Source organism: Carya illinoinensis, chromosome 3 (genome assembly GCF_018687715.1).
Source record: "Carya illinoinensis cultivar Pawnee chromosome 3, C.illinoinensisPawnee_v1, whole genome shotgun sequence".
Lineage (NCBI taxonomy): Eukaryota > Viridiplantae > Streptophyta > Magnoliopsida > Fagales > Juglandaceae > Carya > Carya illinoinensis.
Window position 1 is genome coordinate 45,362,469 of NC_056754.1, and position 22,028 is coordinate 45,384,496.

General features: G+C 36.3%; 3 protein-coding genes across 16 annotated transcripts; 2 read left to right on the top strand and 1 right to left on the bottom strand.

Annotated features, from left to right (window-relative positions):
* The first annotated feature begins 1,185 nt into the window (after positions 1-1,185).
* Positions 1,186-3,348, top strand: LOC122304371. Its single transcript, XM_043116599.1, has 2 exons — positions 1,186-1,429; positions 2,829-3,348. The coding sequence occupies exons 1-2, from the start codon at positions 1,327-1,329 to the stop codon at positions 3,170-3,172; spliced, it is 447 nt and encodes a 148-aa protein (XP_042972533.1). The 5' UTR covers positions 1,186-1,326; the 3' UTR covers positions 3,173-3,348.
* A 1,128-nt stretch (positions 3,349-4,476) lies between these two features.
* On the top strand, positions 4,477-9,557 carry LOC122304372. Of its 14 annotated transcripts, none has more exons than XM_043116611.1 (14): positions 4,477-4,657; positions 4,750-4,806; positions 4,917-4,968; positions 5,054-5,145; positions 5,223-5,353; positions 5,469-5,592; positions 5,736-5,863; positions 5,957-6,280; positions 6,376-6,808; positions 6,923-7,137; positions 8,147-8,269; positions 8,360-8,427; positions 8,923-9,112; positions 9,207-9,557. In XM_043116611.1, the coding sequence occupies exons 1-13, from the start codon at positions 4,633-4,635 to the stop codon at positions 8,924-8,926; spliced, it is 1,776 nt and encodes a 591-aa protein (XP_042972545.1). In that variant the 5' UTR covers positions 4,477-4,632; the 3' UTR covers positions 8,927-9,112; positions 9,207-9,557. The 14 variants fall into 14 exon arrangements, with proteins under 14 accessions (XP_042972545.1, XP_042972547.1, XP_042972544.1 ...); XM_043116613.1 differs by having other exon boundaries at positions 7,016-7,137; XM_043116610.1 differs by having other exon boundaries at positions 4,479-4,657; positions 6,376-6,424; positions 6,539-7,137.
* A 1,650-nt stretch (positions 9,558-11,207) lies between these two features.
* Positions 11,208-21,803, bottom strand: LOC122304373 (enhanced ethylene response protein 5). Its single transcript, XM_043116615.1, has 13 exons — positions 21,492-21,803; positions 21,266-21,402; positions 21,059-21,158; positions 20,877-20,966; positions 20,431-20,496; positions 20,088-20,177; positions 14,747-14,803; positions 13,978-14,039; positions 13,236-13,323; positions 12,848-12,924; positions 12,693-12,767; positions 12,500-12,605; positions 11,208-11,625 (listed from the first exon to the last, which is right to left on the bottom strand). The coding sequence occupies exons 1-13, from the start codon at positions 21,657-21,659 to the stop codon at positions 11,494-11,496; spliced, it is 1,248 nt and encodes a 415-aa protein (XP_042972549.1). The 5' UTR covers positions 21,660-21,803; the 3' UTR covers positions 11,208-11,493.
* Between the last annotated feature and the right edge of the window lie 225 nt (positions 21,804-22,028).

Consider the following 22,028-nt stretch of genomic DNA (forward strand, 5'->3'; position numbering starts at 1 on the left):
ACCCTGATCAATCCGGGTTTAAGCCCGGGTCATACTTGACTATATCCGGGCCAGACTCCGGCCCGGATTTAGAATCCAGGTTCCGGGCCGTTGCTCAGCCCTAATTTTAGGCCCATTTCAGCGGTTTCTGGGCCATGAAACTGCTTCTGGGCCTTAGGCCCAGTAAGGGTGCGGGGGGGCTGACAGATTGCCCCCCAATCCGCACCCCGTTATGCTGGGAAGGGGTACCCCGCCCCCGCACACCGGGGGCAAGGGACGGGGAAAGAATTCCCCATCCGCCCCATGCGGGGGCGAGTAGCACCCCTAATTCAACTAAGAGCATTGGCAATGGATTCTTTATCTTCATATGTAAAATTACATGTTTTGAAGATTGATTTTGAATATGAAGAAAAATTCCTACATTGGATTATGTATTTTTTGATCAAATAATAATAAAATAATAAAGAGAGAGAAGAGAAAAAAGAAAAGAGAGAAAAAGAGAGAAAAAGAGAGAAAAAGAGAGAAGAGAGACTTGGGAGGAGAGAGAAAAAATAATAAACTAATATTTGAAGAAGGAAAATGACATCTTTAAATATGAATAATCATTGTTCATAGTTATTTAAAATTATAAAAATAGATAAGCCAATATAGGTGATTTTAAGGCAAGTTTATTCAAATTTAAAAATAAAAATGAAGATAAATAAACCATTACTAGTGCTCTTAAGTAATAATAATTGGTGAGGTGGTATAATTAAAATTTTTCATAAGACATTAAATTATAACTTTGATAATAATTTTAAAAGATAATATGTCATTAATATTTTACTTTGACAAGTGTGAGAATGTAAAATCAATTAATGTTTTGTATTTTTATTATTTCTTATAGTGTCTTTGAAAAATGAAAATAATATTTTTAAAACAATTTAATAAACTTTTTTGCAATTGGTCATTTGTATTGTGGTTAAAAAAAAACTAACAAAACTGTTTTCAGTTAAAAAAATTGGCCTTGAATTAAAACCTTTTTTTTTTTTTTTAGCATTGATAAAATTTTACCTATATTTAACGAAGAAGCTTTAGACCATATATTTTATTTACTGTTAATTTATTTTCGGTCAGATTAATATTTATATTTTATACACTTAATTTATTATTTATTATATTGATATTTATATTTCATATATCGATAATAAAATAGCTCCTGGAGGGCTGTTGTTTGACTGACCCGCTATAAACTACATTTCTTGTAATTGATGCATAGAATACAAATATCTGATACTTCTAAAAACAAAATTCTCCCGGGCAAAGCCCTTTATTGGCACACGTTGATACAGACCGGCAGTACTTTCGATGGAGCCGCCATCTCCACCGTCTTTTCCTCCCAAAGAGTCGCTCATTAACCGCTGCAAGCCCATTTGGCGTTCTTTCTTGATCTTCAACCTCGCTCTCGGAGGTCAGCCCCTACTCTTCCTACCTTTTGTCTGGCATGTATGCATCATGTATGTGCTACGTGCACTTGAATGTGGCTCAGTGGTTGGTTAAAAAAAACATAGATTTAGTGACACTGTGAACTTATGAGTAATGGGTTTTGCTATAGGCTTTGAATTGATCAGATTCTGGTGTGGACTACTGGGTAGTAGGTTTTGCTATAGTTAGAGGATTCCTTGAAGTGATCTGATTTTGGATGGGTTTTCGTCGGTTTGCATTTTTAGCCTATAACGTGTTTGACGAATTGGTTATGAGGAGTTCTTTAAGGTTGTATTGGCTTTGATTAAGTGCTGTTTTGACCTATGGTTGTTTGATGCTTTTTCTTTTTAATTTTGTTTTGAGTTCTCCTTGCCACTTCTCCCCAACGTTTTGTTTTGTTTGTCTGAAAGGAAGTTTTATAATATTACTAAACATTTAAAGTTGATGACAAGGTTGAAGAGACAAACTACATCAACATATTCCAACTATCCAAAAACTAAATCAAGAAAACTAGAACATTCTTTAGCATGCAATAAGTTCCGAATTCATATTTAGTCCAAAACAGGACAGTAGATCAGCTAAATCGATATTTTTGAGGTGGCTGTTGAGTTGGTAACAATCCAAAATGCTTCTTCAGAAGCACTCTTTGCGCTGAGTATTTGTCATCAGGGGAGAAGCAGGCAGTTCTCGGACTGGCAGCGTCCCGGTGGCAATTCTCTTAGTTTTTTTAGTGGCACCGGGTGTCCAAGAACTGCGTGCCGACTAATCCCCTGGGTGCACATGCCCTCGGCAAGTAGTTTCCCGCAAGAGCACTTCAGGTAATTCAAGGGAAAAATCCCCTAGTCCAATGCCCCCCAGAGATTGTTTCTAATTCTTTCTTAGAAGTATCGACTTTGTCACCATTCTCGTTTATTATACATTTTTGCTTATTGTTCAGTCCACTATTTAGCCTGACAAAGAAGAGTGCTTGCTAACTATGAACAGTCCTTGTGCTAAGGGTTTAACAGATGGGGGGAATTTTCCATTTATCCAACAGATACACTTCCATTTTTTGGGAAATGTTAGATGGTTGGATCAAAATTTTCCTTTTTCCAGAACTTCCATTTGATAATCTGTAAGGATGAGAAATGGTTGGTAAATAAGTTGATTCTGATGAAGAGATCTGGCCACGATCATGTTTTTGTTTATAATATCTGAACTTACACAAGTACAATCTTTGTATGAACTTTATTATGTTCTATGTCCTTGACCACCTTGTGTAGTTGCTGATGGTCTGAAGTAATGATATCACTCCATATCATGCAAATTCTTATTCTGATGGTCTGAAAACTCACACTATTAACAAGAGAAACACAGGGCTACTCGCTGATTTGCATCTCTCTCAGCTTACATGTTTGCAGGGGCAAGAAAGAAAGATGCAGTCATTGCCAATAGCAAAGCTGCAGAAAAAAAGTTCAATGATCATGAAGCTACGGAAGAAGATCCCTCCGAACCTATTACAAGTCCAGCTGCCCCAATTTCTGAGATACCATATCTCCCTTATTCAGTACTGGAGCCATTGAAGGTCCTGGAGCCCATCCCTGAAGATCAGCAGCTTGAACTTTTCCAATGGATTTTGGAAGAGAAGAGAAAAGTCAAACCCAAAAATCGTCAAGAGAAGCAACGAAATGATGAAGACAAGGCGATGCTAAAACAGTATATTCGTGCAAAATCCATTCCAAGTCTTTAGTTGATGCTTTTCTTGACCAAATATTTGTTGTAGAGATCATGCTACAAGGGACAACCTCTCACAAAATATAAAAAATAAAATAAAAAAAAGGGACAGACTCTCACATTTTGATCTTATTGTAGGACTCATTTTGAACTTTCAGATAGATAGTCAATAGATTTACATTTGTCAGGCTATATGTACCGTTTAGGCATCGATTATACAGCCGATTTTTCTATTTTTCTATTGTTTTAAATACCGTACCGGCCGGTATGGTTAGTATATTCTGTACGGCAACTGGGTACAGGTATTACACTTGTTTCTTACCGTCCTAAATATAGGCCGTACTAGCCAATATTTCGGCCCGTACCGGTCAGTATTTCGGCCCGTACCGGCCAGTATTTCGGCCTTTACTCTTTTTTTTTCATTTTTTCAAACTGCAAATTTATTTTTTTACTTCCAATTTTGACCAGTCTATTTATAATTTATATATTTATATATATATATATTTATTTATATATAATTTATTTAGACTATTATTTTAAAATATAATTTATTCATATATCGACTATTTCAAAACAATACACGAAATAGTATCAGTATCGAAATATTTAATTTCAGTACCTTGACCCTTCTGATATGTATTCAAAACTTTGGATTTTTCCTCCATAAGCAGTGAACTCGTTTGTCAGTGAAGGAAAAACAAGACGTGATTTACTATAATCTGGCAGTTGTATTTTCATTTGGTTATGGATATTTGAAAGCCTTAATAAGTCCAAATTTTCTGTCGTCAATACCCAAATAGTCTGAATATATCACATTCTGTGTATTGCGTGACGAAGAGATGACCATCATGTCGTGATCAAATTGCTTTCGTTTTGCAAGTAAATGAAGAGTAGTCGGTATAGTTCTGTAGCGTGGACCATAGCATCGTTGGAGCCCTTGGATTAAAAGAGAAGAAATTATTAACAAACTGATGGTCCTGATTTAACCAAAAAACAAAATTCAAAATATGGTCAGAAACATGAAAAGGATTGGTATTGATCAACGACAAAATAAAGCACAATTTTCTTCCTTTTTTATACTGTTTGATTTTGGGAAACTGACAAAAAGTCATCACAAAGCTTGGAGACAAGTCTGCTTGTGAATTTTGCAGGAAAAAATTACCAAATAAATTACCTAAAACTGACTCATGATTCATTATTGTTAACCATGAGTGAGACAAAAATATATAGTTTGGCATCCCAGTGTTTGAGGTGATCCAATACGTTTTTAGACGTCAGCAAGGACGAAGGACCCCACCAAGGTGTTAAAACTTCCCTGAAGTCCAACCACGTCCACATTTTCCAATCCAATCCCCTCGCAGACAACCCATATTCAGCAGGGTCCAAGCCTTAGCATTTCCTCAAACAAATCAATTCAAAAATCTTAAACTGAAACATAAATTTGATCAGATTCTCCTACAAACTTCTTGACATACAATGCCTGGAAACATCCTGGTTTCAGGTATTAACTACCGTCTCATTACTGCAATTCAAATATGGGAGTTGCATCTGTATTAGTTTTAATAGCTAATTTGTATATTTCTTCAACTCTAGTTCAGGAATTCATTGGGCTTCCATCGTCGTCGCCTTCTTCACCTATACGCTTAAAAGGTTGGCACCTAACACTTCTCTTCCTTCATAGATGCCTACAATGGTTTCCCCTTTTTTTTTAATTAATTAATTAAAAAAAAAAGTTAATGGAGTGTATATTGTAATTTCAGTTTCCATGGGGAAAATAGAGTACCAAACTTCAGATAAGGAAGAGTTCTCTTTGTAAGGATTACGGCATTCACTCAGTATTTAAACTTTTTTATTGGTTTATTGCTACTCTATATTATTGGGCATGACATATCCAAAGTTTTTCTGATTTTCACAGCCCATTAACAACCCTCCGAGACAACTTGATTGTTACACTTTTGGATGCTGATGGGAAAGAAATATCACGTGCAGGTTTATAGAGATATTTCCATTCGAATTCATATAATCTAGTATGGAACCTTATGAGGATCAACATATTGTTGTGGCAGGGGTTGAGACCAATTCTATAGTGGAGAGAGGTTTTTGGGATGACCTTTTTCCCCTAGAAGGAGGTGGTCACCTGCGGATGAAGTTGCAGTTTGTCCTCAGTGAAGAAGAGCGCAACCGAATTCGAATGATGGTGTTGTTTCTTTTCCCACATCTCAATTGTTCTCCAAAGTTGGCTTTTTTAGTTTTTCTATGTGAAGTTTTTCGTGACTTTTTTATTTAGAATATGGGTTGTCATCTTTTTGTAGAGAGAATCAGCATTGAAAATGAAACACGATGAGCTTCTCAAGCATAGTATTCATAGTCCTAAGAGTGATACTTCTACTGATAGTAATGTTGCATTGTCTTTGGACTTAAGCATTGAGGCCTCAGGTTAGATCTTCCTCACCCAATTGGAAAAAATTGGCAAAGCTTTGAGTAGAAAAAGAACTGTAAAATGAAGAAATAATGACAAGTTTTTAGTTGCCAATGTGGTCTTGAATATACCTTTTCTGAAAGGTTTCCTTAAATTGAAGCAGTAAGTGTCAAAGAGGAAGCCTCCAAAGCTTGTTTGGTATCAAATCCTGTTATTTTCAGAGAGGTTGAAAAATCTGGTTCTGAGAGCATAAAAGGAATACATCTTGATCAGAATCAATCAACCCCAGTTAAGCATTACCACTTTGCAGCGTAATCTTTGAACTCTTTTACTAGAAAGAAACTTGAAGAGTACTGTTGATTTTTATTTCACCTGTTTTAGAATGATGCAGATCAATATGAAGAGTTGTTATCGGCAATGCCTGCATCACAAGGAGTTGACATCCATCTTACTGAAGTAAGTTACAGAGAACCAGTGGAGGAGAATGAGAGTAAGACACTTCCTGCTGAATATCCTACAAGAGCCATTTGTTTCGATGGAGTGCTTTCTGTAGAATCAGGATTAGATATTGCTGCCACAAGCAATTCAATATCTCATGATCTGGAAGAAACTATGTCTCATAGCCATCAGAAGCGGACTCAGCCGAGGAAAACCCGTAGCAATGTAAGGAAAATGATAAGTGCCTTTGAAAGCAGTCTATCTCAGGTACATTTAGCATGCATCTTCAATAGTATTCTCCACATTGTTCCATAATAATATCTTTTTGTGGCAATCAAGATTCATAATGGTAAATGTTGAAGCAGGATATGCAGTCTCAAGTGAAGCCACCACCAACAGAATTTCAGTCAGGTCAGTCTATAACAGAAGCTCCTTTAAAAAGTCAGCACTTAAATAAAGGCAAGAAACGAAGTACTAAAGCAGAAGACTCAATATCAGGAAGACCCACTAATCCTTTTCTTGCAGAGGAGTTGAAACATGGCCCAACCTATATCAGGAAAAGAGAAGAGCAAATTAGCTTACTTGGACATAAATCATCTCAGGAAAGTTGGCAATTGGAAGAGTTGAACAATAAGAAATTTCAGATTATTGGAACAATGCCAAATCTTGAGAATGAATTCAAGGCAGTGCATAAAGAAGTAGATAAAGAGGAAGAGAAATCTCATCAAGATTCGATGCAAACATCGACATCTGAAACACCTACAGTATCAGGGAGGATGCTTGATGAGCATTCAGGTAGACACCCTCATAATTTCTTTATCGATAAGCAAGCTTCTTGTTCCAATCCAGTTAGAGAGGAGAGTAGAAGGGGAATTCAAACTAAAAATATTCAAAAAATTGATGTTGAAGGAGCTTCAAGACATAGATTGGAATCAGTAGAATATAATGTAAAAAAGCATTCCTTATTTGAAAGCTCTGGTGTCTGGATATTTCCGGTTGAAGCAAGACGCTTGTGTGTAACGACTGGCGGTACAAAAATGATAGATCTAATGGGTGGTTACAGTATGGAGCCAGAGGTCCATCAAGGGAAGTTAAATCTCTCAATGGGAGACAATGTGGAAGAGGTATCTGAAATTTCCTCTAAGTCTTTGGTTTCTTTACATTTGTGAATAATTGAGTTTCAAATTCTGTAAATTCAAATGATAGTATTTGAAACTTTTCCCTTCTTATTAAACTCTCTTTTGGTAAATCTTTTTACCATGTATAAACCATAGTTTAAAAAAGGAGAAGATAGATATCAAACATAACCAAAAAGTTCTGATTGTGCTGGTGTCAGAGTGTAAGGAGTAGAAGTAAAAGAGAATGAGAAAGGAGAAGATAAAGTGAAAACAATTAGTCTTCAAACTATGGGTGTTAATGCATCCTTATCAAAAGACAGTTGCACTGTTATAGAAGTTAATAGAACTCCCTTATAACAGTGGATAACTGACGTCAGATTTGCCAACAGTGGTTAAATGAAAAATTATTCTACAAACATTGTCAAGAATTAACCACCCGTCAATGCTAATCTGGATAAAGTATAAGTCCACCTCTATAAGCTTATTTTCTTAATGGAAGCCCTGGAGGCTGTGCTAAGTATTGGAACTGTAAGAAGAGGTATCTCATGGAACTAGTTGTAGATAAAACCTTCCAATTAAGACACTCTTATCTTACATTGTATGATCTGTAGTGAACCACATATATATATATATATATATATATATTCTGTCCCGCTGCCATATGTTGTCCCAAAATCTTAGTTATTGCTGTGATATATGCTACTTGCATGGTTGCAGTATTCAGGCCAGAACATATTATCTTGTATAATCAAACCTTAACATTTCGCTCTAAATATGTCAAATTCATGCCAGCATTCTATCCATAATGTATGAGTGAACACACTACATTATTTTGATCTAAACCATTTATGTAACAGAGTTACAAACTTTGTGATTGACTAATTTACTTGTAGAACTATATTTCAAAGAAGTTCCATCGAGTTGGAACCTTGGACCTCACATGTTGGAGATAGTTCTTTTTATTTTAACTGGGAACCAATCTGATGATCCGGTTATTGTGTTTGCATATCTTCAGCATAGTGTGGATGCTGGAATTGCTGTTAAGGTGAATAAAGATGAGAAGACTTGCCACAAAATTAGGAACTCAAAACATGAAAAATCAGAGAATATTGAGACTTCTGGAGGACCAGTGGGACAGGTTACTTCAATTTTATTTGAGCTACACTTCAATGACTTCTTCTTTGACCCATAATTGAAATATCCTAAGATTCTGTCTGCCTTTTCCCAGGTAGTAAAAGTTGCAATCATGATAGGATTTGGATTACTTGTTCTTCTTACTAGTCAAAAGAATAACAGGTAATATCCTTGTGATTCAAATTGTGTTTATCTCAAATGTGTTAAACTTCTATTCCATGCCTTTTACTGCCTTGATCGTCCCAAACTTCTGCATTAAGAAATTGGGTTAGCCAATGTTGAGATATCCAAGTTTAGCATCAGAATGATTGACAGCTACTGTATGCTGTTGTAAATTGCCTAACATATCATGCGCTGTTCTGCTATATGTTGTCATGACCAATGTTTGCCTCTTTGTCCTTCACAATCAACACAATCCAGCAGACTACACATGTAATCAAGTAAAGCTAATTGCAATATGACCTTAAAAAAAAAATGCACAAGACATCATATCATTTCCTAACATCTGAAATAAGAAGGTTATAGACTTAGATAATTCAGTGCATATTAGAAGTGCATTCTAACATTGTAACAGGCTTGTGCTTTTAAGGGGTAGCATCATATCAATGCCTTGTTCTATGTCATGCTCACATGGGTTAATTAACTCGGGAAATGCAGATAAAGGTTGCCGTTGATCAATCTTTCGTTATCGTGCCAAGGAACTTTCTTGTATCCACAAAATGTTTTTCCCCAGTTCTTTTCTCTAGTTAATTTTGATTGGAAGTAAATATGGAGAAGCATGCCCAAATTTCATATCTAAAGAGGATGCGGATGTGCTGTTCTCTGATCCAGATGTAAATCCATCAAGGTAAATACCATTTCTAAAGAAAAATTTTATTAAGCCAAGATGACCACTTCCATGTTTAAATGCACAGAAATGTACCGTTTATGTTGAGCAACAGGTATGTGATTCTGATTTAAGGACCTCATAAGGAACCAGAAATAAGCCATGACAGCAGAGGCAATTTCTTGCAAGATATCTTGGCAAAGACGATTGTAATAAATTAGCACTTGTGGCATTTCCATGGAGTCATTGAATATTGTTGAGCCCAAGAGGTTAGATGATCTTAACCTGTTCTAATATAGGTCGAAACTGTCAAAGAAACCAACGAGTTAGCGGATTGGCCAAAAATGTTGAGAGCATCAAATTCTTGTATTATAAACAGGAAATGAACAACTCATCTGTAACAATTCTAGAAATATCTCTGCATTTAAAAAATATAAATTATTCTTGGGATGAGATGTAACTCAAACAACTTGGCTTCCATTCTACATTAGGAGTTCTTCTTACAATTTTCTGCTCTTTAACACATCCTATAATTCGAAGACAGGTAGACACAATATGTGGATCCTACTGTATTTAATGTTGTCTATGTGCAGCATTTAATATACGATTCTAACAGGCAGGGTGGATCTGAAGATCCTGCCTTAATGAGGTTCGAGGTCATGAAATGGAAACCGTTCTACATATAAACCGTTCTATTTAAACATTAGAAGCTAGAACCGTTGCAATTGAAATCTCCATTTATTCTCACTTTTCATCTCAACTGCTTTTAGGATTATAAAGACTCTCAATTTTGTTGAGTTTTTTCTTTTATTATTATTAATGAATATTTGAGTTATTTTATTCGCGTGCGCGGGAGAACACTTTCCATACATCTTACATGGTGCGATTTGATTCGTAATAAAAGTTTAAAATTAAATTCTTTTACAAATCAAATCATGTCAAAAGGTGTGCCCTTCTTATTGGCTTGTTAATATAATGTCATGAACAGTTTGTTAGCAATATTTTGGCAAACACATAATATACTGCAAAAAGGAATTTATACAGTTCTAGGTGTACACCCTCATGCACTCTTTTTGAAGAAAGTGGATAAGTCGAAACCTACATGAAAAAACTTATTTTTTAATTATAAACCACACTATTTTTTAAAGAGAGTGCACAGAGTTTACATATTCTAAAACTATATAGTCTTAATATTATTCTATCTGATTTATTGAAAAAATCTAAGAATAAACATTTTATTACATGGGACTATTATTGTATGGAATTTGAGGGTTTTCAAAAACCGTCTGCCTCTAAGAGACAGGTTGCATAGCCACGAAGAACCTCTTGGATTCTATAATCAAGTCTCAGAATAGATTTTTGGATACTTTTATTCCATAACTATATTGATTAATACATTAGTTAATCGGTAATTGTCATGTAGCATCGGTATGCCACATGTCAACCTTTGATTGGTTATTGTGGATATTGATATCACATTTTAACTAATCAGCGATCGGCATGTGACATCCCATTAGTCTTTTAACAATAGTTTGACAGATATACTTGACGTGGAATAAATTAGAGAATGACATTTTACAACTTCAAACTATCATTCTATATCTTAAATTGACAAAAACTGACAATTAGACCTTAAACTATCAAATATTGTTAATTTACATTTTTTTTATTAAAAATAATATAGGTGACACACAGCAAATTTAACACAATTTTGACTATGAAATATTATACAAGGGTAAAAATTATCCAAAATTGATAAATTAATATGTCAATCCCCATATTAAAGTTTATAAATTGACATGATGGTTTAATATATTCCGTTAGATTGTAAAATTTTTTTTTTTAAGTAAATCTGTTGTGTCACATTAGGTCATGTCAGTATGTAAACTTTCTTATATAAGATTTATATGCAAACCTAGCACATCTCTTTCTTCACGAAAATTGGCACCTTAGCTTGATGTAATCAAACTAATGGTCAATGGGCTGGATTTGTATTTTCTTGTGCAAGTATGGAGCTTAAAGATTGATGTTTGATGAGTTCTTGAATAAAAGTAACACTCAAAGAAAAAAGATCATACAAAGAATTAATGAGCATAGTGAATGCTATCAATCAATATATTTTTTAACAAGTAATCAATAATTTATTGATGAGGATAATAGGCTAAAATATTTGTAAGTGAGTTTGTTCAATAATTTCAATTACTCATGGTAGGAAAATAATTTGGTAATCAGCACAATGCAATGCTGAATTTTCCTTTCTTGCCCAACCCAGTCAAAATCAACCAACTTTTCTACATCAAATACAACAGAATCCAAAAGGTTAAACAAATGGAACTGCCAGGCATATTGTCCTCAAGATAGAAAATCTTTAAGCATAAAATAAGATAACCTTTGCTCAAACACTATGAATCAACAGGCTTCCCATTCAATTTAGGGAAAGGATCTTGCTTGCTTAAAACCACCACTTTGCTCTTGTGAGCAAAGTACCCTTTCACAAGATTCTTGTATATTAGTATGGCCATTATACACTCCACCTACAAATTCCAAAAAATTATCTTATAAGATTTCCTACCAAAGAAAACAACCGAGTGAGAGAAATCTAGTAAGGTGTCATAAATGAGGTTGTAAATAAGCTTGTCAAGTGTTCAATATATGTTCGTCTAATTTTTATTTGAGCACAAGCTGAGCTCAAGCTCGAGCTCATCACTAAGTTACATTTATGTTCCCAATAGTTTTATTTATTTTTTAAACAGATTCAAGTATGTTCATGAGCTGCTTGATTAATCTATTATTTCCTTAGAGGCAAAAATCCAGAAACCTTAGATACTGTCATAAATTCGTATCAATAATTAGTTAATTATATTAAGATCGTGTCATTTAAGCTAAAACTATATCATCCAAGTATATATTTGAACTCGAAAGTGTTAAATTAATTAATATTGTCTTTCTAGTAAATCATAATGATTTTCTGTAACAAAAATAGAGTTTTCATATTATATCTTATGAATTTACATATAAATTTTAGACAAGCCCATTTTAAGTTTATATAAAAGTCTCTATATAGATTCTATATGCATTCATACATATCTATATCGAGACTTACATTCATAAAATTTTTTAATAGCATCCATTGCATTAGGAGCATGATCCTTTCTCACTTTTATAAATATTTAAGGTGTTTTCATTTTAAAGTTAAAAATAATACTATTAAAAATAATAAATACGAAATCATGAGTTTATGCTATGAGTAATTGTATGAGTTTGGCCTGTTTGATAAATGAGATTGAATTAAATGAATCAAACTCTAGTCAAGCATCTATGAGTCGAGCTCAAACTCTTCATGAATGACTCGGTCCATTTACAGCATGGCCTTAAACTCAAAACAAGAGGGGAATGAGATATAATTACCTCATCCACATCCATGTCCATTTCAAGCCACTTCAATGCTTTAACAATCACTTCCAACTTCACCTGGTGAGCTTTGTTTGGATCCTTTTGCTTTTGGATAATGTAACTGCACGACAAGCATGTGGTAACCATAAGTAAAACTTCTAGCACCTAAATCAATTCAGGAATATATGCACGTGACATGGCAACTTACATTTTCTTCACCAGTCTTTGGTAAACTTGGAGTTCTAACTTTTCTAGGACAAGATATACGCCTGATCTTAAGAAACTGATAAAAATAAAGAATTCAGTCTCCAGTCTCCAGAAATTCTTTGTTCTCCTAATTTGTAAAAATGAAAGAGAACATACCGGTCTTCATGCTCCTGGAGAGCATGGCGAAGAAGTCTGAGATCTCCCCTTTTTAGAGCTTGCACAACATCCCTGTACTGAGAAAGTAACAAAAATGTATATTGTAACCCAAAAATAAAAATCCTTAGGCATTTGATGGTCTAAGACATGTAAAACCTTGTTGATTCAACTTCAAACTACCAATGCAAACAAGCACACACAAAGATTGGTTCCTAAAATTTTCTCCAGAAAAGATTACAGGTCAATATTGCCATTACTCATCAAATGTGCAACAAACTAGGCAACACTAGAATATCTCTATCTAAGAGAATAATGGAGCATTAAAAAAATATCTTACAGATCTTAGAGAGAGAATAAAAAAAAAAAAAAGTCAACAGGCATGCCATACCTCAACTAGCTTGTACTTCTCAAGCAGCCAATCTTTAGGTAAGATACCCATGGAAAGCTTCACAGGTATCAGATATTTCAGTATCATCCTATTCCAACAGACAGAAAATGTAAGGGATGCCCGGATAGAAGAAATTATATTCCTATTAATCTCATATCTGACAGTATATTATCCAAGACTATTTAAAGTAATAGTCTATACTTAAACCAAGAGTTGAAAAAGCAGATCAACTTATGTTTGGATGATTCTACATCGATAAAGATAAACTAAAAAAATCTCTGATATAAAAAGGCATAAACTGAAAAGACATAAACATGATTCTACGTCAATCTTTTTTTTACTGATAAAAAAAAGAATCAGTCAATTCAAATATCAAGTGAAACCAACATTTAATTGGGTAAAGCGACACTGATCACCAATGTACTGTGTTTCCTTTCTGGAATGCCATCATATTGATCATTATTTTAAAGCTATCAAACCACAACAAGATCGCAGTTTCGAAGTTCTAATTTCCCAATTTTTTGACCATCATAATCGTTGAACTCTCTAAAGTTGAAGTTAATATTCACCACTTGTTTGGCCAATCATAAATGCTAAAATATATGTATCTTGGGTCAATACTTACCTAGTCATAAATACATATTTATGTTTGATGTACAAAAAATTCCTATAAATTATGGAGAATTAAACTCTCCATCATACAGATGCAAAATATATGCAAGTAAGCACACCTGAACCAAACCTTATATTTGCTTCACAGTGAGGATTGCAATGCATCAAGGCATATGACAATTTATGATCAGCCTGCCACATCAGAAAAGTAGACATGTGAATAGTAGACTAGAGGAACAAACTCAAATGTCAGATTTAAAATTCGCAGGCAAGGAAATGAATCTACCTCATACAGTGCAATTATAATTAATCCAATTGGATCAAACATTACATCAAGCAGCCTGGTGCAAGCTGACATTATAATGACAAGTGAGTAGCTTATTTGCACACTTGGAAATGTTTTGTAGAAAGTTGACACAAAGCAGGGAACACTTATCGATATGGGGAAATTACATGTTGCACCTCTAACCTATCACCATTGTTCAATTTGCACCTTAAACTATCAAAACTGATGACTGTCACCCTTACTACCAAGTTTTGACAATTTGCACCCCTACTACGAACATTGACAAGGGTTCATATTGCCACCTTTGGTATCTTAGGATGCCAACTGCCAGGTTTGGTAGGTTAAGGTGTACATTGGAAAAGCAGGGGTAATTTGGAGGGGCAAAGTATTAATCTCCTGATCTCCATGTGTTCCTCACCACATTTTGGTCGCACACTATTGCCACCCAACCATCCTTTGTTTTCTTTGTCTTTTCTGTTTCTAAAGATTTTGTTTAATGCCAAGAGACAAATTAATATCATATTAATTTCATCAACTATATCAAGTGCATGCATGCAACACATCTCTGAACATAGAAGAATTATATCATTAGCTTAAAAGTTAAAGCACTTACAGCCGGGAAATTTTCATTAAACACTTCCAGCCGACCTGTATAATACATGTAGGTAACCTGAATAGAAAATTACAATAGTTACGGCCTTTTGGAGTAAGACTAGCAACAATTTTTTTTTTTTTAATAAGTAAGAATGAATTTTATTTATCAAATGAAATAGGCGAAGCCCATGCATACAGGAAGTATACAAAAGAAAACACCTAATTACATTCTATAAAGAAGAAAACAAAAACAGAAAATCATGAGCTGAATCTCCATTAAGCACTATAGCTGAAAACCATTGAAATAAAGAGAACACAAAGAATTTCCAGATTTCCTCCATGGTGCACTCCTTATTATTAAAACATCTCTCATTCCTTTCCCACCAAATACACCACATAAGACACAAGGAACGATCTTCCACACAGCAGCTACTTGAGGAGGACTTTGAAGTCCAATCCAACATGTAAGCAGATCCATTACTTTCATAGGCATCACCCAAGCCATCCCAACTCTACTGAAAACACCATCACACAATGCCTTTGCCACCACGCAGTGCAGAAGTAAATGGTCCACAGATTCCCCATGTTTCTTACACATGAAATACCACTCCATAACAAAAAGGCTGCGCTTTCTCAAGTTATCGATTGTCAGAATGTTCCCAAGTGATGTTGTCCATATGAAAAAAGCGACTTTGGAGGGCACATGAGACCTCCAAATACTCTTCCAAGGAAAAGGATAACAATGCTGAGCAGTCAACGCCTTATAGTAAGACCATACTGAAAACTTTTTACTACCCGTATGCTTCCATGGCATTCTATCCCTCTCATTACCCCCAATCACCAAGGAGTGTAGAAACTGAAAAAATCAGAGACCTCATCAAGTTCCCAGTCCTGCACAGATCTAGTTAAACAAACATCCCACTGCACTGTACCATTAAAATGGTTTAACAAATCAGCAACAGCAGCATTCTGATTAGCTGCCAAACAAAAGATAACCAGAAACGTATTAGAAAGAGCCCAATCACCACACCAAACATCAAGCCAAAAACGGATCCTTGAACCCTCACAAACAGAAAAATTTATATGTTTAGCAAAAATCACCCAACCCTTTCTGATAAATTTCCAAAGTCTCATACCATAAGGCCCCCCTCGCCTGTTTAGAACACCAACCCTCCCCCCCCCCCCCCCCCCCCTCTTAAAAAAAAAAAAAAATACTCCTATGTTTCTGATCTATAACCTTCCTCCACAATGACTCCTCTTCCAATTGATACTTCCACAACCATTTCCCCAACGAAGCCTTGTTGAAACTTCTCAAATTTTGAACCCCCAAACCTCCTTTTGAAATAGGAGAACATACTCTATTCCAACTAACAAGATGAATTTTAGTCTCCTCTCCCATTCCACCCCACAAAAAAGTACGAAATAAGTTTTCAATCCGGTTTGCCACCCCTGTAGGCAATGGAAATAAGGATAAATAATAAGTTGGGAGATTGGAAATAGTACTTTTAATAAGAGTAATTCTACCCCCTTTAGATAGGTATAATGGCTTCCAACCCACCAGCCTTTTCTCAATCTTCTCAACTACCCCATCCCATATAGACTTAGCCTTAAAAGACGCCCCCAACAGAAGGCCAAGATATTTCACAGGTAAAAAAGCAACTTTACAACCCAATAGAGCTGCCAAATAGTTAATACGGCACTTCTTGGGAAATGGTTATGGCATTATATGCATGAGGAAAATGCTCTTTGGAGGAATATTTTGGATGTCAAATATGGAAACATCTGGGGTGGTTGGTGCACAAAGAAAGTAAGAGGTGCGTATGGTGTGGGAGTTTGGAAATTTATTCGGAATGGTTGGAATGATCTTCTCGGCAACTGCAAATATGGGATGGGAAGGGGCACACGTATCAAATTTTGGCATGACATTTGGTGCAGGGATGTTGCTTTGAAAAACGCTTTCCCTTCTCTCTATAGGATTGGGTTTGATCAAGACTCCTCAGTGGCTGAGAATATGAGTAATACTGTTGAGTCTATTCATTGGTCCGTGAGATTTACGCGTGCTGCTCAGGATTGGGAGGTGGGAGACATCACTGATTTCTACAGTGCACTATATGCCTGAAACACAGGGTAGGTAGGGAGGACAGATTAGTATGGACACGCACCGGGAACAAGAAATTCTCAGTTCGCTCATTCTACAAGGCTTTGACAACTCACTCCCCTAATACTTTTCCTTGGAAGAGCATTTGGAGGAGTAATGCCCCTCTCAAGGTTGCTTTCTTTGTTTGGTTGGCTTCTCATGGCAAAATACTGACTATAAACAAGCTAAGAAAGCGCGGTCTAATCATAATGGACTGGTGTTTCTTGTGTAAACATGACAGTGAATCAGCGGATCACCTTCTCCTTCACTGTGAAGTAGTCAAGGCCCTATGGGATGAAATCCTCTCAAGACTTGGTATCGCATGGGTTATGCAAAAGGGGGTAATAGATTTATTGTACTGTTGGCAAAGGATTGGAGGCAATCGACAGGTTGCCGCTGTTTGGAAAATGGTACCGTTATGTCTAATGTGGTGCACTTGGAACGAAAGAAACGGTCGCTGTTTTGAGGATAAGGAACGCTCCCCGGCTGGTTTTAGGGACTTTTTCTTTCATACGTTGTTATTGTGGGCCTCCTATTGTATTGAATGGAATGAGTGTTAATGACTTTTATGCTACTATATGTAGCACGTAGTTTGTAACTAGGCTTTTTCTTGTATACTCCCTGTATACTCGGGCTTTGCCTTTTTACGTGGATCAATAAAATTTCTTTTACCTATCAAAAAAAAAAAAAAAATATTCCGCACCTCCCCCACCAGAACCAACTCCGACTTACCCAAATTCACCTTAAGGCCTAATATAGCTTCAAAACATAATAATACAACCCTTAAAGGCTTGAATCTGCCCACGATCAGCATCACCAAAAATTAGTGTATCATTTGTAAGAAGAAGATGAGAAAGAGTGATAAAACCATCATTAGCATTTCCCACTAAAAAACCAAAAAGGAAACCCCCCCAGCAGCCTCCACCATTTGACTCAGAGCCTCCATGATAATGGATCTCCTTGTGTCAAACAGTGAGAGCTATGGAAAAAACCACAAGGATTTCCATTAACTAACACTAAAAACCAAGTAGTAGAGACACAATGTGTAATCCATGCACACCATTTCTCCCCAAATCCACATCTCCCAAGCATATAGAAAAGGAAGTCTCAATTCATATGATCATACACATTTTCCATATCCAGCTTACAAATAACACCAAGAACACCCTCCCTTAATCGACTATCAAGATATTCATTAGCAATCAGCATAGAATCACGTATTTGCCTAACCCGGAAAAAAAGCATTTTGGGGTTTAAAAATAATTTTCTCCATCACAGTACTCATATGGTTAGCAAGCACCTTTGAGATTATCTTATAAACCCCAGTTACAAGGCTAATAGAGCGAAAACCCTTCAACACAGCCCCCGGCTATCTTAGGAACGAGAGCAATAAATGTGGCATTAAGAGACTTCTCAAACTTATGATAAGAATAAAATTCCTGAAAACCCACATCACATCTTCTTTCACAACATCCTAACAAGCTTGAAAAAATTCCATAGAAAAACCATCCAGACCAGGGATTTATCTTTAACCATCCCACAAACCACCTGATAAACCTCATTATCCTCAAATGGTCCCTCCAACCAGTACGCAGAAAAAGGATCCAAAGTATCAAAAGTCAACCCATCAAGTTTGGGCCTCCATTCAGCTGTTTCGGTTAGAAGAGCTTCATAAAACAGCACAATATCATCCTAAATCACAGAAGGGGATGAAAGCACATTGTTATCAGAATGAAGCAACTCGATGGCATTACAATGCTTATGTGAGTTAGCCAATTTGTGAAAAAATTTAGTACATTTGTCACCCTCTTTCAACCATAGGGCCCTCGACTTTTGCCTCCAAGATATCTCCTCCATCAATAAAATCCTCTCAAGCTCAATCACCACTTCTTTTTTCCTCAACAATGCCACCTCATTCATAACCTCATTCTCCTCCCCAACCTCCAACACATGCAATTCCTCCAAAAGGGAATTTTTCTGATTATGAATATTCCCAAATACTTCAGCATTCCACTGCTTCAAATCTGTCTTCAAGGCCTTTAGTTTTCCAGCAAGTATAAAACTAGGTGTTCCCGTACATTGATAAGAATTCCACCAACTCCTAACCCTATCCACAAACCCATCAGCTCCAAGCCACATGTTTCAAACTTAAAATACCACCAACCTCCATGTATGCTACCACAATCCAGCAAAATTGAGAAGTGATCTCAACAAACATGAGGCATTCTCTTCTGACATAGCTCAGGAAAATGAATCTCCCAATATGGAGATACAAGGAATCTATCCAGTTTCGACCAGCTCCTACCATTGGACCAAGTAAATACTCCCCCTACAGGGGGAAGATCCAAAAAACTCAAACCAAAGATAAACTCCGAAAATTCCTCCATAGCCGAAGACATACAAGGTTCTCCTGAACGCTCACTAGGGAACCAAATAATGTTGAAATCTCCACACATACACCAAGGCAATTCCCACAACCCACCAATTCCTCCCACAATAAACGTCTATCCCTATCGAAGTTTGGCCCATAAACTTCTGAAAAGCCCACTTCCACCCATCCTCAATATTTTTAAAAGAACATGCTACAATAAAATTCCCAATACACTCCTCCACTAACTCCACCACTCTATTATCTCACATCAATAGAACACCTCCTGAAGCTCCCGAAGGAGCCAAATACTCCCAACCCACAAAAGCACACCCCCACAAGCTACGAATAATACTTCTATCAATAAAACCCAGCTTCATTTCTTGAAAACATACGATATCAATCTCCCAAATACAAAGAAGAGACCTAATGCAAAGAAGCTTGTTAACGTCATTAATCCCCCTCACATTCCAAGAGAGAATCTTAGGCTTCGTGAGAAAAATGAGACTCCCTCCCTTCCAATCTATCCCTCCCAACACTACCCTCCTTAGTGTCATAATTAATGGAACAGTCTAATCTTCTTAACTCCCTTTCCTTCTTAGAAGCTGACTTCAAGGCCAACGAGCGACCAGCTTCGATAGCAACAAGAAGAGTCTTAATTTCTCTTCAAATCCTACGCAAGATATCCCCACACATGCCTGTAATTCTTCTACCTTTTCCAAAACCCAATCCAAGGCAATTCTGGTTGAAGCATGAGGCGGGAGAGTATATATACGAGTCAGACTGCCCACAAATAGTTGCAACCAGATATAGCTATTGTGAATAAATACATTTTTTAACAAAATAAACTCTAACCTTGTCTCTTTTAGGAAATTCCTCAAAATCAAATATTCGAGCAGTTTCAATGCTTCTTATTACACTGCGGCAAAGGTGAACTGTACCAAGCTGCGAACAAATGAAAGAAGGTTATCATGTTGTAGCTCAGTCCACTCGTGTTTCCTTCAGCATATAGAAAAGGTAAATATGCCTTCAGCCATTAAATCATGCATTGCTCTTTTCTTGATGGTAAAACATGCGGGCGAAGAGCTCATGATAAAGTTATGTTTAGGAATCTAACTCACCTTCCCACCAAAAACGAATTAGAAGATAAAACTAAACAGCAAGGAACCAACAGAAAGCAGAAAGAAGCATAAATCACCTTAAAGTAAATTTTGAACAACTGGCAAGTCACATATAGTGCTCCAACTCGCTTTGGGCCTTTTCCCTACAATATACACATTCTTTTAAAGAGTTAGGGGACAGGAAATCCATAGAACCAAAACTGTTACGTTTTATTTTGTGAATTTGTTGAAGCCAAAACGCCTTTATGATGAAAAACTACATATAGGTTTGTGTTGCTGATTGCAAACATAATGTTGACCACCTTCCTCACCATAGTTTTTGCACGGGGCAAAGACCAACATACAATTCTAATCTATTATCACTAAATGGAGGAATGCACAGAAAATGCAAATGTAAACAAGACAAGCAAAGATATTTAGGCCAAATAACATTTCGTTTTACTTCTTAAGGAATATATATGTGATTGTACATGGATTGTGTTGTATGCACACTTGCTATGAGATCTTGAAAAAAGAAACATACAGCTAAGACCCCAAACATTTTCATCAGAAACGAACCAGCAGCCTTTAACTTCTCCGGGGATTTTCCATTCAAAGCCAGTTCCCTGTCAGCCTACACAAAGAAAGTCAAATTTAACACTCTACAAAGCACCAATAAATATCAAACGCCTTCATCTAGTATCATTTAAAAGTAGAAGAACATACTCTCTCTGCAAGAACCCTAATTTCATAAGCAACCACATACAAGGCTTCCAAAGCCCAAGCCGATGCCGATTCCCAATTTCGAAACTCCTGGATGAAAGCACTGCAATTCAATTCCACCATTAAAGAATTGTTTTCGATCAAGATATCCCAGAAAATTATAAAAAATTAAAAAAAAAAAAATCATGAAAAAACTGCTAAAAAAATTACTTGGCAGATTTCTCGAAGGCTTGGTAGGCATCGGCAAGGTTTCCAAGTCGGTAGGTTTGCAGTGATCGAAAAAGATGGATGAAAATTTCTGTGTATTGAGAGTATTTATCGGACTGTTTGATCACTCTACTAGTATCCTGCAATAATTTTACAAAATCACCGAAAGAAAAAAGTCATTTCCCTAAATTTTCACAGTAGTAAGAGAGAGAAAGAGAGAGAAGTAGACCTGGAAGAGGTTGAGGGCATCGGCAAGAGAGAGAAGGGAAGGAGAGTTTGAGGAGAGGGAGAGGAGGAGACTGAGGGAAGCTCCGTCTTGGGAAGATACGGCATCGGAGAAGCGGTTAAGGTAATCCGCGATTCTTCGGTGTGCCTCTCCCATACTCAGGTACGCCATATCCAACGTCCTCTTCTCCAATTCAAAGAACACAATCACGCTGCTACTGGCTATTATAGCTCCAGAGTCCAGACCAAAAGGGAGCTTCTTGTATTGTTCATTAATTACAATAATAAATTTTTTTTTGAATGTCTAAGAATAGCGTCGCGCTAATCAGTACATCGACTCCGGGTCCTTCGACTCCGGTTCAAACATGGCTTTTCTGGGTCCTTCGATTCCGGGTGTTCATCGACTGCCCGTCGGACCTCCACTTAGTATGGTTTGTTCTGCCCGTAGTGTTTTTTGATCATCTATTTTTCATTTTGTTTGTGGTCTCGTTCTATTATCCTTGTTTAAACCGAGCGAAGTGTTGAGTTTTTGATTGGACAC

Bases quoted from the DNA above. Each gene is read 5' to 3' on its own strand.
- LOC122304371 (XM_043116599.1), top strand. From the start codon at position 1,327: ATGGAGCCGCCATCTCCACCGTCTTTTCCTCCCAAAGAGTCGCTCATT. The intron at 1,430-2,828 runs GTCAGCCCCTAC...CATCTCTCTCAG, and splicing joins CTTCAACCTCGCTCTCGGAG to CTTACATGTTTGCAGGGGCA.
- LOC122304372 (XM_043116601.1), top strand. From the start codon at position 4,633: ATGCCTGGAAACATCCTGGTTTCAG. The intron at 5,354-5,468 runs GTGTTGTTTCTT...ATCTTTTTGTAG, and splicing joins GCAACCGAATTCGAATGATG to AGAGAATCAGCATTGAAAAT. The intron at 8,270-8,359 runs GTTACTTCAATT...GCCTTTTCCCAG, and splicing joins CTGGAGGACCAGTGGGACAG to GTAGTAAAAGTTGCAATCAT.
- LOC122304373 (XM_043116615.1), bottom strand. From the start codon at position 21,659: ATGGCGTACCTGAGTATGGGAGAGGCACACCGAAGAATCGCGGATTAC. The intron at 12,925-13,235 runs GTATGGCATGCC...TTACTTTCTCAG, and splicing joins AGAAGTACAAGCTAGTTGAG to TACAGGGATGTTGTGCAAGC. The intron at 11,626-12,499 runs GTAATTATATCT...TGGAATTTGTAG, and splicing joins TGGACATGGATGTGGATGAG to GTGGAGTGTATAATGGCCAT.